Below are 16179 nucleotides of genomic sequence, written 5' to 3'. Positions count from 1 at the left end.
AAAGCACTTTGAAGTACCATAGTGTATGAAATGTGCTATATAAATAAACTTGCCTGCACACAGCAGGGATTGTGACTTGGGTTTTATCATGAATGAAATGGACATTCTGTTGATCGAGTGACAATCTCCGATTCTCCAAGTTGACTTGACTGATCACTATAAAATACAAAAATGTCTCTTCTAGGTGAAAGCTGTGTATCACACTGAGCTTTTTATATATAGATTTCAACAGTAGGTAAAAGGTTATTACAAAAGTTATTTAGGCTACTGTAGTAAACAGAAAAAGAATATGCACAGAAAATATGACTTTGCATGTAATGCTGTACTTTTATTTTCAAAGCAATGTGTTACACGTACACAGATAATTTACATTTGCATATCCTTTTTTACGCATTTCTTACATGTAAAGTATATAGTGAACAGAAAACTGCAAAAAAATGACATCCAGGCAAGCTCCATATGCTTACTGAGAAAAACACTTTATAAATGAAAATGTTTACCATCTTTAAACATTTAAGTTTGATTTTAAATTGATTTTGAAGTTTGCACCAATTCAAATGCACACACCACTAAGCCATTGCTAGAAGAAAAGGCATGTTAAAATTGTCACTTTTTGAGAGTGATGTGTCCCTAAATAAAAATAATCTGCTGCTGCTCCTGGTGTTGTGCCGAATTTTGACTCCCTGCCAAATGATTACTCCCCTCGTTGAAGTCAGTACCTGATTGCCTAATCCTAACCCCACAACTAATCCTAAACCTATACTAGGGGGGTAATAATTTGGAGGGAGTCAGAATTCGGCACAACACCAGCACAGAGGGCGGAGCTTCATCAGCTTGTGTGTTATCTTTAATTACCTCACACAGACACTCACTGAAAATTTCAAAAACTATTAGCCTTTTATGTTCAAACCAGAGTTGGACAAAGATGGAGAGACTCAAGAAGAAGTGACAACATGTAGAAGCAACAGGACATTTCTGAATGGTTAGTTGATGAATTTGTGTAGCTGATGCAGAGTTAACTAACTTCTAGTCACTGATTAGCATATTCTGTCATGATAATCTATAAATCGCATTCCCGGGGGAGGAAAGTGATTTCTGTAAAAAAAAAAAAAATCTCCCTTTGATTTGAACTTTGAGTGTCGTAACTTTGCAGATGTTGTTAATGCTCAAACAGCAACATTACACACTAATTAAAGTTTAAAAAGTGAAATCATAATCAACCACCCAGATCACTACAGATCCAGCCACATATTAGAGAACCCAGCTATGTTTCATCACTAAACAACAACAACAAAAACCACCAGATTTATAATTGAAAATATTTACCATTTCATCTTTTTCATCCAACATTGAAGTTTTATTTTCCGTAATTGTGAATTTATTTTTTACTCCCCCTTCTCTATGATCCTGACAGAAGAACCAGAGTCAGTTCGAAACGCAGGGTATAAGGGTTCAGTGAAAGTGGTCTGGACTCTGTGAAGGAGAGTCATTGTGTCAGAGACGCTATAGAAGGACAGAGTTCCTGCTCTGTGATCCAGATACACTCCTATTCTAGAGGAGCAGACAGCGGGGATTGAGACTTTCTTATTATTATGCATGAAAAATATATCCTGTTGTAAGTAGCCAAATCTCCAGGATTTTGTGTTGAAGCCAAGTTTACAGTCATAATTGTTACCTTTACGTCCAATTCCTTTGTAACAAACACCTACAGCCCAATTCTTCCCACTGCACTCGACCTCCCAGTAACAGCAATTGCACAAACCTTCTCGACACAAGATATAGGGAAGTTCAAAACGCTCTGGGTGATCAGGATATTGCTGGACTTTTTTAGAATATGATGCTTTTGTGTTCCTATTTGACAGTTGGAGTTTTTTGTCTGCAGTGTTTAGATCCAGGTGCAACTGACAGAAGTCTGAGAAGGATAGATAGAAACAAAGATATATTGAATAATTGGACACTGAATGAATTTCAAATCATGGGCAAATTTATAGGGAGTTGGTCATGCTCCCCCGAAAGTTCCATTGCCACAATGTTAAAAGCACAGAATCTTCTGGAATTTCATTATATTCCATAACATTAAGATTTGTCTTTACTACGGTTAAGGTAGACAAACCAATTAATCACAAGGGGGTGTGCACATATTATGCAGTGTATTTATCAATGAATGTTTTTGATTCAGATATTTTTTTTTTTACTTACATTTCAAAAATTCATTTGGTGTTATTGGTTCTGGAGGCTCTGCAACGTGGACATTTGACACTGAAGAGTCAAATATAAATAATTTACTGTTTATTTCTTAAGTGTAATCTTGTATGAATGAAATCATGGTACAAATAAAACTTTCAGACCTTCTCGAGATATTCTGGCTGTTTGCTGATGACAGACGTCCTCCAAAACCTCCTTAAACGCTGAGATTGAAATGTCTTTAAAAGACAGATGAGTGTGTTGAGTGAAGCTGGGAACGTCTTCAAATGTGGGTAAAACACACACAGACTGACAGCTCTGAAATTAGACAAATACAGCACTGCTTGTTATGAAAAAGAGTCCATTTAAAATTGTGAAACAGTAAGAATATAAACATTATGGTATACTGATTAAAGGAATTTTATTACCTTCAGAAACTGGATCTGATCATCATTAATCAGAAGTTTGTCAATCTCTGCTTGTCTTTTTCTGAGTTCTGTCAGCTCTTGATCCAGATGTTTGTGAAGTTCCTCTGCTCGATCTATCTCAGTCTTCTCCTGAGCTCTGATCTGCTCTTTAATCTCAGAGCGTTTCTTCTCAAGAGAGCAGATGAGCTCAGTGAAGACCTTCTCAATGTCCTCCATGGTCTCTAGCGCTGAACTCTGTAGGACAGGAACAACAGCCTAAATACTGTATTTATGTGACCAGTTTCAATTAAATTACTCCAGTCCATTATCATAAATATTTTCCAAATCCAGACAGTGATTATGCATTCTATCAGTCAAATGAACTGGTAAAACTAAAATGTTGGTTGTTTATACAGGATTAGTTTTCCGGTTATTTGCAAACATACTTTATATAACTACAAAGAACTGAAAGATGTTTCCGAAAAATAAATGACTACTTTTGCATGCGCAAAAACTACATGAACCAGAAAACATTTGCATTTGCACATTTTTTGTAGTTGTTGTTTGTATGAGTATGTTTTCGCTCTTGTTTTTCCGCTGCAAATGTCACTTAAGATTCTCGGTAGGATAGTGTAATAATAATACGTCACTTTTACAAGCACAGTAAACATCATTGTCATCTTCTGATACTCACTTTCAGAAGCTTCACAGCTTCACTGAGTTCCTGCTGACCTCTCTCTCGCTCCTGGATCAGCTTCTGACACGACACCTTTATCTCCTTTAACTCTTTCTGAAGATGTTCACATAAAAGGAGGAAGTTGGTTAGTATCTTATTAATTTAAATTGGTAATTTAAATTAAATTAAATTACACAAGCGTTGATTACCTTTTTACTAGTCCATTCTGAATCCAAAGGCACCACATTGTGGTTTTTGTGACCGTCAACCATACACAAGTAACAAATACACTGATGATCATCCTGACAGTAAATCTCCAGAAGTTTCCCATGACTGAGACAGAAGTTCTCCTGAATGTTTCTGGAAGCTTCGACTAGTTTGTGCTTCATAAACGCAGGAGATTGATAGTGAAGCTGCAGGTGAGTTTGACAGAAGGAGGCCAAGCACTGCAGACAGGACTTTACAGCTCTGTTCTTCTCTGTAGTGCAAACATCACACTCCACAGCAGCCGTTTGTAGGGACGTCTTCTGCAGCGTCTCCATCATCTCAGCTATCAGAGTGTTCTTCTTCAGTAGAGGTCTCTGACTAAAGCTCTCTCTGCATTGGGGACAGCGGTACGGCGGCCCCTGCTCCTTCTGGCCCCAGCAGTCAGTAATACAGCTCATACAGTAACTGTGTCCACAGGGAATCGTCACCGGCTCCTTCAGAGGATCCAAACAGACTGGACAGCTGAACTGATCCACATACGGACTCGCTGCAGATTCAGACATTTCTTAGCCGTGTTCAAAGATTGAACAGATTCTCTGCTTCTGTAATAAGGACTGTCTAGCCAAGAAAATAAACGTTATTTGTCAAATGTTTCAGTGAAAATATGAATACTGTCAAGATTTTACAAAGTCCAAGTATCTAACAAAAAAAAAAAAAAAAAAATTATGGAACAAAAAATGTATCAGGAATAAATATCTCTCTGTCTCTCGATGAGAAACCGCTAAGTTATATCACGTAACGTTAGTCTGGGCGGATATTAATGAGCATGACAAACGCCTGATCAAAGCTTAGTTTCTGTTATTGTAAGTTCCAATATGTTCTGTCTAACATTAATCCTGGCCTGTCCCTGCTCTCTTGGCAGCCTAGCAGGCTCATAATTGTATGGCTGTGGTCCGTCAACAATTTCCTCAGCATCCGAAATGTCATTGCGATCCATTTTTCCCTGTTGTTTGAATCGACCGCTCTCCCTTGTGCTACGTCACGCCCATTTTCAGATGCGGAAGTAAAATTCTCTCACAAAAACGACTCCAGAAGCCACTGTAGCGTATTTATAAAAAAAAATTTAAAGAAAATCTAGTTCCTACATTATTTTTCTATACATTGACTTGTTGGGTCTTCTAACCTGCAAGATGCTCTTTAAGCCTGTTTATACTCGACGCGTCCGCACGAGCGCGAAGGTGCGCGCGGCAAAAATGACGTCATTGCGGTGTGGGCGGTCGTGCGCGTTGGGTTCGCAAGACCCAATTTCGCCTGGCGGTGTGCGCGACATTTTTTGTAACAACGCGCGCCGCGCCGCATCCGAAGATGAACAACTTCGAGCCGAATCTGGCCGAGCTCGAACTTTTCACCACACCGGCACCCAGTTTGCACGTCTAAATGAGTTGATTACATTTAAAAATTGAGCATACAATAGCATAAAAAGTATTTTTAATTAACATAAAGGTCCATGTTTAATAAAAATGTTCACGAAACTTAATGAAATGTTTAGTGAAATTAGAAAATATGTAAGAGATCGTTAATTTAGTTATGTTGTATACACATTCTCATATCCATATATTTTGTTTTATTGTCACGAGTAATAATCTCAGGGTTTACTGGGTTTTACACGATTCTTTTTGTAGTGTGGTATTGGTGGTGGTGTACTAAAATAAACATCGTCACGTGTGTATAGCTTTCTTCTTCTCACCGCTGATTCCTGATGGTTTAGAGGACAATTACTCGAGTCGCCCCCTGTCGTTTCAAAGAATAGTACAACGGCGAGCGCGTCAAGTATAAACGCCTCGGAGACTCGCGCTGCGGAGCCAGGCGAAAGTATAACCAAGGCTTTATACTCCGGAGCGACTTATAGTCCGGAAAATACGGTATTTTAACGCTTTATAAGTTGCAAAATTAAAATGTATTACAGAAATGATTAGATATGTTTAACATGTTCAAGCAAAAACTGCAGCAAAATTGTAATTTAAATGTAATTTTTTCTTAATTGCATTTACACTGACGGTTAAAGGGGACATATCATGCTAAATCCACTTTTTTAGCCCTTAAATGCATTTTGTTGTATATTTGGAGTGTTTAGAAGTACAGAAAAGTTGAAATTATTCTCTTCAGGTGCTTCGTTGATATCTTTATATTCTGTTTTGGTCATATTTTGCAACCTGTTCCGATTTTTCTATTCTCTATTACGTTTTTTGAACAATAACGTCAGCGGAACTGCCAAATAAGGACATCGACTCCCGGCCCAACACTTAGAGCAATCCTCCATTTTTATTTCTCGCTTGATTTTGTAGTCCAAGCTCAAGGATGCAGAAGTTACGAGAGGGTAAGTCAAAATGTTCGGTTGTTGGATGTAGTAACCCACACGCTTCATTACACCGTCTCCCAGCATCAGAACCTCTTCGAAGTGCCTGGTTGAGTTTTATTTTTCACGGATATGTACCCACATCTGTGGGTAAAGTCATTTTTGTGTGCGCGAACGCGAAGCACTTCAAGGATAACTACTTCAGCAACAACAGGGTTTTTCCTGCATTGAACTTGTTTTAGCGCCCGCCAAAGCGATTTTTTTTTTCCCGCCAAAGTCTTATTTGATCGTGAGTAATGTAGATGAACTGCCGCGCTTGTAACAGGGCACATGTTTAACTGAAAGAACCATAGACTGTAAAAAAAGATGGATGACGCCCCTTCGCTCTCTTCCATTGATGAGAACTGAAGCCGCCAGAGTCCCGATATGGTGCTGACATATTGGAACTTGAGTCTGCGCAGTAACGATCTCGGGACCAGACCTGCGCAGTAGTGAGCAGGAAGTAAAGCCGCGAAATCAACGCTCCGCCCTCACTCTCGCAGAATGCACTCAGGGAGAGAGGATTCTGCACACTTTTTAAAAAATTGATTGCAGTACGACAAGAGGCTTATTAAAATAAAGTAAATACAATCTCCTCAGTCGTCCGAAGATCTCGAAAAAAATGTCCGTTGGTGCTTCAGTGACTACTTCGCTCAGAGAACCTGTCAATCACAGCTGTCAATCATGACGTACACCACCGCATCACGTAACTAACTAAAAACTAACTTATTTTTGAAACAGACACTTGAACTTACATCGGCGTGATAAAAACGACAGCAAATGAAAGAAACCACCTTTGGAAAAAGATATTTGAAGTTTAGTTGGTCTCACGTCCCGTTGAATAACACGGGGAGGCGGGGCTTATGACCTATACTAGGACCAGTCACCGGGGGGGCGATCGAGACGTTTTGGCTTCACTTTCAGGGCTTGTGTGGCACGCTTGGAAAGAACGAGCAGAGAGAGTGTCTCGGCCTCGGTCTCTCTCGGTCTCTCTCTCTCTCTCTCTCTCTCTCTAGAGCCAGGCGAAAGTGTAAACAAGACTTCACTGTCTCCAAACTAAGCGCTGTCTTGCTCTCTCTCCCTCGCACATATTAATCAAAATAAATCGACACGGTGGTAAAAGGTCGGAAGACCAAAGTTTCATGTGGAGCATTCAGAGATATTTTTTTTCCTGAATTACCGTGTGAATTGTGCTAAATAAGTTGCCTTATCTTTTATATAAGCGTTCCGGGCATTAAGCTGACATAAAACAACACTTCAAAAACTGAAAAAACTATCCAATGATGAAATGTTTTCTGTGTTGACACAAATCTTGGATGTCCAAAAGCTTCTGTGCTGCTAGATAATCGTATCTCTGCTATCAAACTACAAAAATGGCCGAACGGGGTGGAGTTGAACCGAGTGTCACCTCTGCAACCTGGAGAGGGGGCGGGGTATGAAGTGTCTCAATTGCATTTAAAGAGACCGCACCAAAACGAGTTGCTCTCAGACGCACATCAGAAAAGGGGTAGAAAAGGGGCCTGTGGAGCTATAATAATGAGGAATTCAGACCCAAGCATTGCAATTCCGTTTATATAGACCACAAATGTATGATTTATACGTAAAAAGGAACGATTTAAAAGCATGATATGTCTCCTTTAAGACGCTTGCGATTGCATTTCCATTAAGTGTCCCGCAATGAATGTAGCAAAATTCAATGTGCAATTTGAAAATGCATTCACGTGCCCGTCCCGCCCTGTCAATCACTGCGTGAAGTTGGCCCTGCCCCCAACCCAATGCAAAACGTATACTATAGTATACTATATTCTATCGTATACTATAGTATACTACAGTCTACACTGCACTGTATGTTTTATACTGCACTGTCTGTCTATACAATATAATACCAACCTTCCTTTGCAGTTTCTTCAACTAATACTGCCTTCTCTTTTCTCCTTTGTGCTCGTTTTATCTTCGTGATATTTGTGAAATGGCTGTAGCACTCCCTGTGGTAGCCAGTGTTAGCTGGTTTGACTATCTGGTTTGTAGGTTCCTGGCATTGTAACTTGTATGCCTGTACTGCCTCTTCTGCTATAATACTTTCTCTGCACTCAAAGTCTTTCCTCAGAAACACTGATTTAATGAATTTGTCCCAACTTATGTTTGTGAAGGGAATGGTGGGTCCACTTCCCTCAAATATATGCAGTAAACATGTGCAGGAAAAAGAGTATTGACTGGCTCGTTTTGATAACGTTGTGTTTCCAAGCAATACAGATCAAATGTGTGAAATCAGAACGGTGTATTTATTAAAGATTTCAAAGAAATGACAGGACATCGTTACCTCTACATTCACATTTTGTGTCAAACTGAATATGTAGCATAAGTGGGTAAAATTAGTTAACAAGTTAAATCTTTCCTGGGCGCGGATCACGCCAGTGTGTTGACAAACACGTCACCAACACCGACACTTTCCACGCACGCTATTGGACGAAGGCAACAAATACGTCATGCAGGTCAGACCCCACACGTAGCTGCCTGCTCGATTCGCCGGGAAAATAACCTGGAGAAAGTTACCGATATTATAGTTATGGACAAAGTATGTGAGTGGCAACAATTTTTATTTGCTTTGTTGAAATGCGTAGTGGTTACATATAAAAAACTGGGTTATCCATCACCACAGATCGTCTGAAAAAACGAAATCTCCCCTCGGCCCACCGTCTAACTTAGATCCTCCAGAAATCAGTCTAATATGATGATTTGATGATCAAGAAATATTTATGATTATTATCTGTTTATTTATTCACGTGGAAATTCTCACCACTAACAAATATTAGACCTTATTAAACGACAAATTAAACCAAATGTACTATTTAAATTGTGTTAGCAACGCTTTTTTATTAAACATTTTTATTTATTTACATTAGTAAGCCTGCTCATAGGCTACTTTTTTTTTTTTTTTTAAAGAGACCCCCCACAAAGATGAAATCATAATTCGAACCCTGATTCAGACCATCCCCAGATTACACTCTACAAACTTAAAATTATTGTCAAAAATAATAAAGAATAACTCCAGACAATCTCACAAAACAAAGTATACACATACTGACGATGCTACGTCAGACACGGGAAGTCGACAGATACGATTGAAATGCCATGAATATAACAGACCGCTGAAACACGCATGAAGTGCGTGAGCGTTTACTTCCCAACTATGGATCACGTAATAGGACATTTAGAACCATGCGATCTTAAAGTGAACATGACCTAAATAGAAACACATGCTGGAACACATTCGAATTCTGAAATGCTGACTAAAAGTAAAGCATGTCTATCTTCTGTAACTTTAAACTTAATGCTTATTTACATTTTCTTACTCATAACAAAACAAACACAAAAGTATTTTTTTAGTTCCTTCATCACAACGGCACCTGTCCGAAAAGGTAACGTTAGATGTTAAAATGGCAGAGGTCTGACTAATATAGGTGGCGCTGGTTAGCAGTGGCGGCTGGTGATAATTATTTTTGGGGGGGCGCTTTTTTTTGTGTGTGTGTGGGGGGTGGGGGTATTTAACCCTCTGATTATCTTCATTTGGGACGACACTAGTTATCTTTGGGTATCTTATTGTCCCCAGACAATAACATTTAATTTTGTAACAGAATAATAGTTTTTTTGTTTTGTTTTTTTTTTACAAATGTAATTTTACACTGTTTATTAATGTTTATTAAGTTTTTGGAAGATTTATGATATATTTTAAATTTCTTTAAATAAATAAATATTTATTTAAATAGGCTTTTTACAAAAAACAGCATTTTATGTAAAATTCACTTTATAAAAGACCCATATTTCTAACTTTCATTCATGGGGATCGCATGGATAACTTTACATGGTTTAGTGTAAACTTTTTGCCCATATTTTGTAAAATGTAGTTTTAAAAGTAAAAAATGATAATTTTAGCTACTAGATGGCTATAGAGTGCCGAAGTTATGACGCGGAAGTGAGTTAGCATTTTAGCACTACCGGTTCCCTCGCCCTAAAGTCTATGGGTTTTTTGAATGGGTTTTTGCTAAATCGCCTGAAATAAGGTCTGTGGTTAACAAAGCCTCTAAATATTTTCACGTTTTGATCTATGACATAAAACACACCAGTTATAACCTGCTTGTGATTTTTTTAAACTTTATTGTGTCTTAAAAACGGTGGTTGCTAACAAGTTGCTAAAAGGGACTACATCCTTTGGCGGGGACTTTAGACGTCATCATGACAAACATGAAATCTCTCACGAGCTCGCGTTTCAGCTTCACGGTCTTAGAAGTTTACCTTTCAGTTAATATACATAACGTTATTTTTGTTTTGTCCCGAGATGCAACCACAAGTCATCGAATGAAATCTCATTTGACCATTTTCCGTCCGATGTTACCCAGCGGAGACTCTGGGTTCGTGCCAGATGGAGTAAAAAAGGCTAGCAGTAGCAAGAATAAGCGTTTTTCATAACCAAATTAACAGCTAAAATACCTTTTGTCTTTCTCTTAAAATATCTAAAAGCTTGTTTACTTTGCCACTGTTTAATAGATTAGATCCGCTGCAGTTTTATTAAAGGCTAACGTTACGTTGAGAAATGTTTAATTAAAATATTCAAAATAATACCTGGTTTATTGACTTTTATTGTAACTTGTTTGGATATAATTATAGAAAGGGTGGGTCCTGCACCCTGATATTTGTGAACTTGGCTTTTACCCACTTATAATAATATGATTGTATTTGTAAACAGCATTACCGGTAGTTAAGGCATTAGGTAACAATGATATTAATCTTTGTTATTTTAGTAGTAAATGTATATTTAATGTGCTATATAAACGTGGACAATTCCCAGAGAACACGCTGATATGTATAGCCTTAATGCACTGTAAGTTGCCTGTCTGACACATAAATTAAATGTTAAACTATTACTATATTGTAACTACACTCCAGTCAGCTCACAGTAATGTGAATGTGAGATAAAATTTACTACACTGGCTCTCACATTGGGGCTTGTGGATTACCAGGTAAAAATATATAACGTTAGAAAATGTTAACAAAATTAGTATATGTGGTTTATTTAGGGAACATATATGGTTTAATTATAATATATTATAATAAGCATTTGCTATTGGACAATTCTCTTTAAATTCAATATAATTATATACAACTATTATATTAAATGTTTGGAATTTAACTGTGTTATGCTTGTTCAGAGATTATCTGTATAGTTATCTTAAATACATAGAACACTATTATAACTCCTCTATCTCTCCCTAGTTTTACTTACCAAGACTCGATTAACCTTGTCTCTCATGCTGGCCCTTACAATACCGGCAAGTAAACCAGAATCTAAGCTGCACTGTTCATGTCCAGATTTATAGTGGTTCTCTCCTCGATCTATGGTTTTTCTATCGTCTAAGAAAAAGGACTGGAAATTGATACGGCCATAACGTTAGTGCTTCCGAGAAAGCACGTTTTTTTCCTGGCGAATTAGCAAATGGTATGCAAACATAATACAGTGAAAGATAATCTTGAAAGTTAATTTGGGGCACAATGATCAGGCATAATAATCTTAATCACAAAGAAAATAATATTAAGGTTTATATAAACTAACAAAATAATAAACGAATAAATAAAACATTAACAAAAGATATAAAAAATCTCAGAGAGGCACGCATAAACAAAATTAGTTTCTAACATTTTTGGAAAAAACGAATGGGCAATATTTCTCATGAAAAAGTGGATAAGTGTTCATACCATATAGACTGTAAAAATAGGTTCATACCATAGACTGTAAAAAATAGGTTCATACACAGCGCAGATCATAATGAGCGAGCGTGTTTTTTAAAATAAAGTTTGAGGAAGCTTGATGATGACGTTGATCCGCGACCATGGTGTGCTGTAGTCCGTTTATAGCCTACCGTTAGCATTTTATATCTGACGGCTTTATTTAGGCTTCAAAATGTATAAATTTTGGATTAACTTGTAAAGATTATCTTGATAGACAAAACGTGTTAGGGTCACAACTCTTTGTTGAACACAGATCTTATTTTTTGCGATTTTCCAAAAGTCTATGGGGAAAAAGCATTGCTTTTCGATCGAGGGAACCCATGCGCCGCTAACTTCCGGGTTGGCCTACAAAATGATGTCATAACTTCGGCACTCTATACATAGTTCCAGAGAATGTCTAATAGGAAGAGAATTGGCACTCTCTGCTTACTTCCGGGTTCTGGATTGGTTGCAGTAACACGTCTCTATCCATGCGGGGGCGCTCGCGAGCGAGTGCAGAATGAATGGAGGTCTATGGCGAAATACCCCTCAAAACCCACTTTTCTCAGGATATAATTTTTTGTCTAGTAATTTGAATGTTGTATTCGAAAGGAGATGCAAAGAAATTACACATTGCTGGGTGTTGGATTTTTTAGAGTCACTTATTTGCTTTAAAAAGTCTTTTAAAATGTCAATGACGTCACACACATCGTACGACCAGAGATACTGCTTCACGGCAATCCTTCACTCACTCTGGTGAGTTCGCGCTCTGCACTTTCTTTTCTCTCGAGGCATCGACAACACAGCTGACACAGGTAAATACACGTGCTAGAAGAGTTTTTGTTTTGTTTGTTTCTGGTCCCGCTTCGGATGCCACGATGCCATCAAGCGGTATCTCTGGTCGTAATCAGTCCTTCACTGACCAATCAGCGTTCATTAGCAGAATGCTAGCGTGTTATGGGCAACAACAACTCAACCTGTAAGAAATCGAAAGGACATAAGTACTCGTTCATTCAACTTTCGACCTATAACCCATGTTGAACTTGCAAAGCCTACAATAAAATCTGAGATTTCTCAACGGCAATCGGGTGAAAGAGACACATTTAGCCGTATAGCCCCATTGACTCCCATTCAGTCTGCACTCGCTCGCGATCACCCCCAGTGGAATTCTAATGGAACTGCAACCAAAATCAATACAATGGGGCTGAATAGGGAGTGCCAAGGCTCTCCGTAGACGGGCTCTGATAGTTCCCACATGACGTCACAGCATACGGGCATTTGCCGACCCGGCGCCATTTCTGAGGGCAGAACACAACAATCTTACAATGCAGAACATGAGAAGAAGAAGCTGAAACGGAAATTTTGTGATTAAAAAGTGAAAATGGTCATCTCCTGCTGGGTCAATGGATGTTCCAATCGTGCCGGAGGTTCAGTTAAATTTAGTTTTTTTAGCATTTGCCGACCCGGCGCCATTTCTGTGGGCAGAACAATAGTAGAAGAAGCTGAAGCGAGTTCATTTCGTGATAAAAAGTGAAAATGGTGATCTCCTGCTGGGTCAATGGATGTTTAAATCGTGTCGGAGGTTTAGTTAAATTTGGATTTTACAGTATACCCGTCATTAGACTTCATGAATGTGAGAAGATAACGTTAAGCTTTTGTCAGAACAACGACGGAGGTTATGGCTGGCGAGGATAAACAGGAAAGAAACTCCCTCAAAACGCAAGAATTTGTTGTTTTTTATTGCGAGTGTACACAAATATAAGTTAACACTTTGCAGTTTGAATTATGTCCTGTATGAACAAAATGACGAGATATTAAAAACATACAAAAACAACATTGTTTCCACTGTTCGATCGCGCCCGCGACTCTCTCACTCTCATACACACACACACACATTCCAGCACGGCAATCTCAGATTATGTCCCTAAAGAACCCGCGTATAAAGTAGTTCCGCATTACATTAATTAATTTGCACGCGAGTTTTATTTATTTTCATACCGTGTATATTACCGTGTATATTCATATTCATGCACATATTTCCAGGCTCGGAATTGCTCACATGTGTTAAAACTCCTAGCCAATACCAGATAATGATACACATGATGATAATACTGTATCTGCTGCATAATCAGTGCTCAGTGCTTCCTTTGTTAGCACATACGGATCCACACCATTTATGACTGAAATTTTCGCATTGTACCTCTCTCTGTCTTGTGTTAATAGAGTCTCTTTATAATCTCTGTCACTTTGTCTCTTCATGATTTTCGTAACATTATAAATTGAAAGAAATATTCGAAATTTGCTTGTAAAACTCATAGACAGTATGGTAAAACATTGTAAACACAGCAGCTTTTGCCCTCAAAGATGGGGTCTCCGGGGAGGTCACGTGACATTAATTGGCCTGTGGGAACTATGTATAGAGCTCCTATCGGCACGTGACTCCTCACTCTCAATATGCTATTTGACCAACTGAAAGATATCTTTTCACAAGATTTTCCAGTTGGATTCATATCTAAATATTATGAAATCACAATTCTAACAATAAAAATGTTTTTTGTACTGAAATTTTGTTTTTTCAAATAATGTTACATTATGATTAGAATCAAACCTGAAAAGGATAAAAGTTGAAATTTTAGAGTTTATCATTTATTTCAATCATCTTTTTTTTCATATAATTGTACAAATGTGATCTACACTTCAGTTACTAACTGTAACAGAACAGATATGTACAGTTAGATTATATATTGAGTACAAATACATGACATGAACATTAAAATTCAATGAATTGAACAGCTTAAGTTAACAAATAAGCAAATAAAGCCAGCCACCTCCGTTTCTCATAACAAGCGCGGGTGAAGCTCCGGGTGTAGCGTTAGCTTCGTCCTCTGTCACTGGCCTGTAAATCGGGTTGGTCCGGTCGGAGATCCTTTATCGTTTTTTTTCTTCCAGCGAACGCCTTGTGAAAGGTTTTTATTTGTAAATCAATGACAGAATTTGGTTTAACTTCTGCCATTCTCTCTACGAAAATGATCAGACTAGCAAGGTTTTGACGGTGTCGCCCGCGTCGCCAGCGTTGAGTTGAATGGCAGGTGACGAGAACCAATCAGATTGGATAAAATAACGTGTCCAATTCTGATTCGCCAGGGACACAGCGACCTGCGTCCGGAGGAGAATCTTTAAGAAACCAATTAGAGAGAGAGAGAAGCCTAATCACATTTTTGTTTTTTTAACTGGGGAAATAAATTCTGTTCTCTGCTGATCAACTGCAGGATTAAATGATGTTGTAGGCTATACTGTCAATAGAACTTAACTTGTATGTAGCCCAGAATAGTATTTTTAGTCATGATCATCACATAAATAGCTTTGTATTTTTAAACAATAATCGAAATCGTAAAGAGTAGCCTAAAACGTATAGTTTTGAGGTAATCGTCGAGTATTTCAATTCAATAGTAATACTTACGTTTTCATTAGACAACAAAATCCAAAAATAATCGTTTAGCAATAAGTACAAAGCAAAATGTTGTTTCACCAGGCCTGTTAGGCTACAAGTTACAGGAGTAGAAACTCTGTACACACACAGACACACACAGACACACATACAAATATATATAATTGCAAGCGATTTCTTTTTAAAAGCCGACATGAAAAAGTCATAATCTTTGGATCTTGAAGTCCTTACCTCGACAGAAATACAACTCAAATATGATTTTGCTTTACAGCTTTGATACGAAGAGCAGCAGTGTCGATCTAGGTTGAATCACTTGTTGTGGAGCAAGTTTCATTTCTCTTGAATTCAAATACTTCCTGGTTTTCAGCACGTAAACAAAATGGCCGTGTGTTCTGTGTGAGATAAAGAGAGAAAGATAAATAAAATGTTTATTTTTCCCATATTATCGACTGCGACATTATTGAATTTGAACTTATTAGTAAACTCATACATTTACAATTTTTTTTTTAACTCTAGACTTAGACACAATTAGAGATCATGAAGTAGCCTAGTTTATCTCGTCCACTACTGGGATAATTGACTGCTTTTGAGCTAAACTGATCACAGCTGACATTTGATTTCTGATGAATATGTAAAATATGTCTGATATCATTTTTGATGATTTAATGTAAAGTAGTCAGTAGTAAAGAGTCAAAGAAATGCATCTGAATGAAAGATCTCTAATGATGCCCAAGCCTGTATATTTAGCTGAAGGAGTGTCATAACAGTAATATAAATCACAGATTCTTAAGACAATGTTTTCTAAAACAGCAACATTTCCACTTTGAAATTAATCAAAAGATCACACAAATGAACAATTTCGTTAAATTTTCTCTTTATTTTATCATAATTGCAGATTACATTATTAATTATATACATCAAACCAAGAACAACAAATATAAAGATGATTAAAAAAAAGAAAAAAAAGAAAGAAACATTGCTATGCATTGATGGAAGAGGATATTTGAAAAACATGCATCTTTAAAAGGTTTTCAAAAAATGCCATTTCTCAGCTTTTTTGCCAACACCATCAGACAGTTATGAAACAGTAAAAATCAAT

At 37.7% G+C, this 16179-nt stretch overlaps 1 protein-coding gene across 4 annotated transcripts; it reads right to left on the bottom strand.

Moving 5' to 3' along the window:
* Positions 1 to 68: 68 nt before the first annotated feature.
* On the bottom strand, positions 69 to 15445 carry LOC311090605 (E3 ubiquitin/ISG15 ligase TRIM25-like). 4 transcript variants are annotated; one of them, XR_014607908.1, is made up of 8 exons: positions 15312 to 15445; positions 3477 to 4092; positions 3286 to 3381; positions 2613 to 2846; positions 2349 to 2502; positions 2200 to 2259; positions 1327 to 1912; positions 69 to 156 (listed from the first exon to the last, which is right to left on the bottom strand). XR_014607908.1 is itself a non-coding variant. In XM_084125991.1 (8 exons), exons 3-8 carry the CDS (start codon positions 4035 to 4037, stop codon positions 1386 to 1388), a joined length of 1632 nt encoding a protein of 543 aa, XP_083982117.1. In that variant the 5' UTR covers positions 4038 to 4092; positions 15093 to 15198; positions 15312 to 15414; the 3' UTR covers positions 305 to 1385. The 4 variants fall into 4 exon arrangements, 3 of the variants coding, with proteins under 3 accessions (XP_083982117.1, XP_083982116.1, XP_083982118.1); XM_084125991.1 differs by lacking the exon at positions 69 to 156 and adding an exon at positions 15093 to 15198 and having other exon boundaries at positions 305 to 1912; positions 15312 to 15414; XM_084125990.1 differs by lacking the exon at positions 69 to 156 and having other exon boundaries at positions 305 to 1912.
* Positions 15446 to 16179: the final 734 nt, after the last annotated feature.

The sequence above is a fragment of the Abramis brama genome (genome assembly GCF_963993115.1).
Source record: "Abramis brama genome assembly, chromosome: 10".
Taxonomy (NCBI): domain Eukaryota; kingdom Metazoa; phylum Chordata; class Actinopteri; order Cypriniformes; family Leuciscidae; genus Abramis; species Abramis brama.
This window is presented reverse-complemented; position numbering and strand designations above follow the sequence as displayed.

Coding starts and splice junctions, on each gene's coding strand:
- LOC311090605 (XM_084125990.1), bottom strand. CDS start 4,037: ATGTCTGAATCTGCAGCGAGTCCGTATGTGGATCAGTTCAGCTGTCCA. Junction 2,503..2,612: donor ATCAGATCCAGTTTCTGAAG/GTAATAAAATTC, acceptor GTCTAATTTCAG/AGCTGTCAGTCTGTGTGTGT. Junction 1,913..2,199: donor ACCAAATGAATTTTTGAAAT/GTAAGTAAAAAA, acceptor TATCCTTCTCAG/ACTTCTGTCAGTTGCACCTG.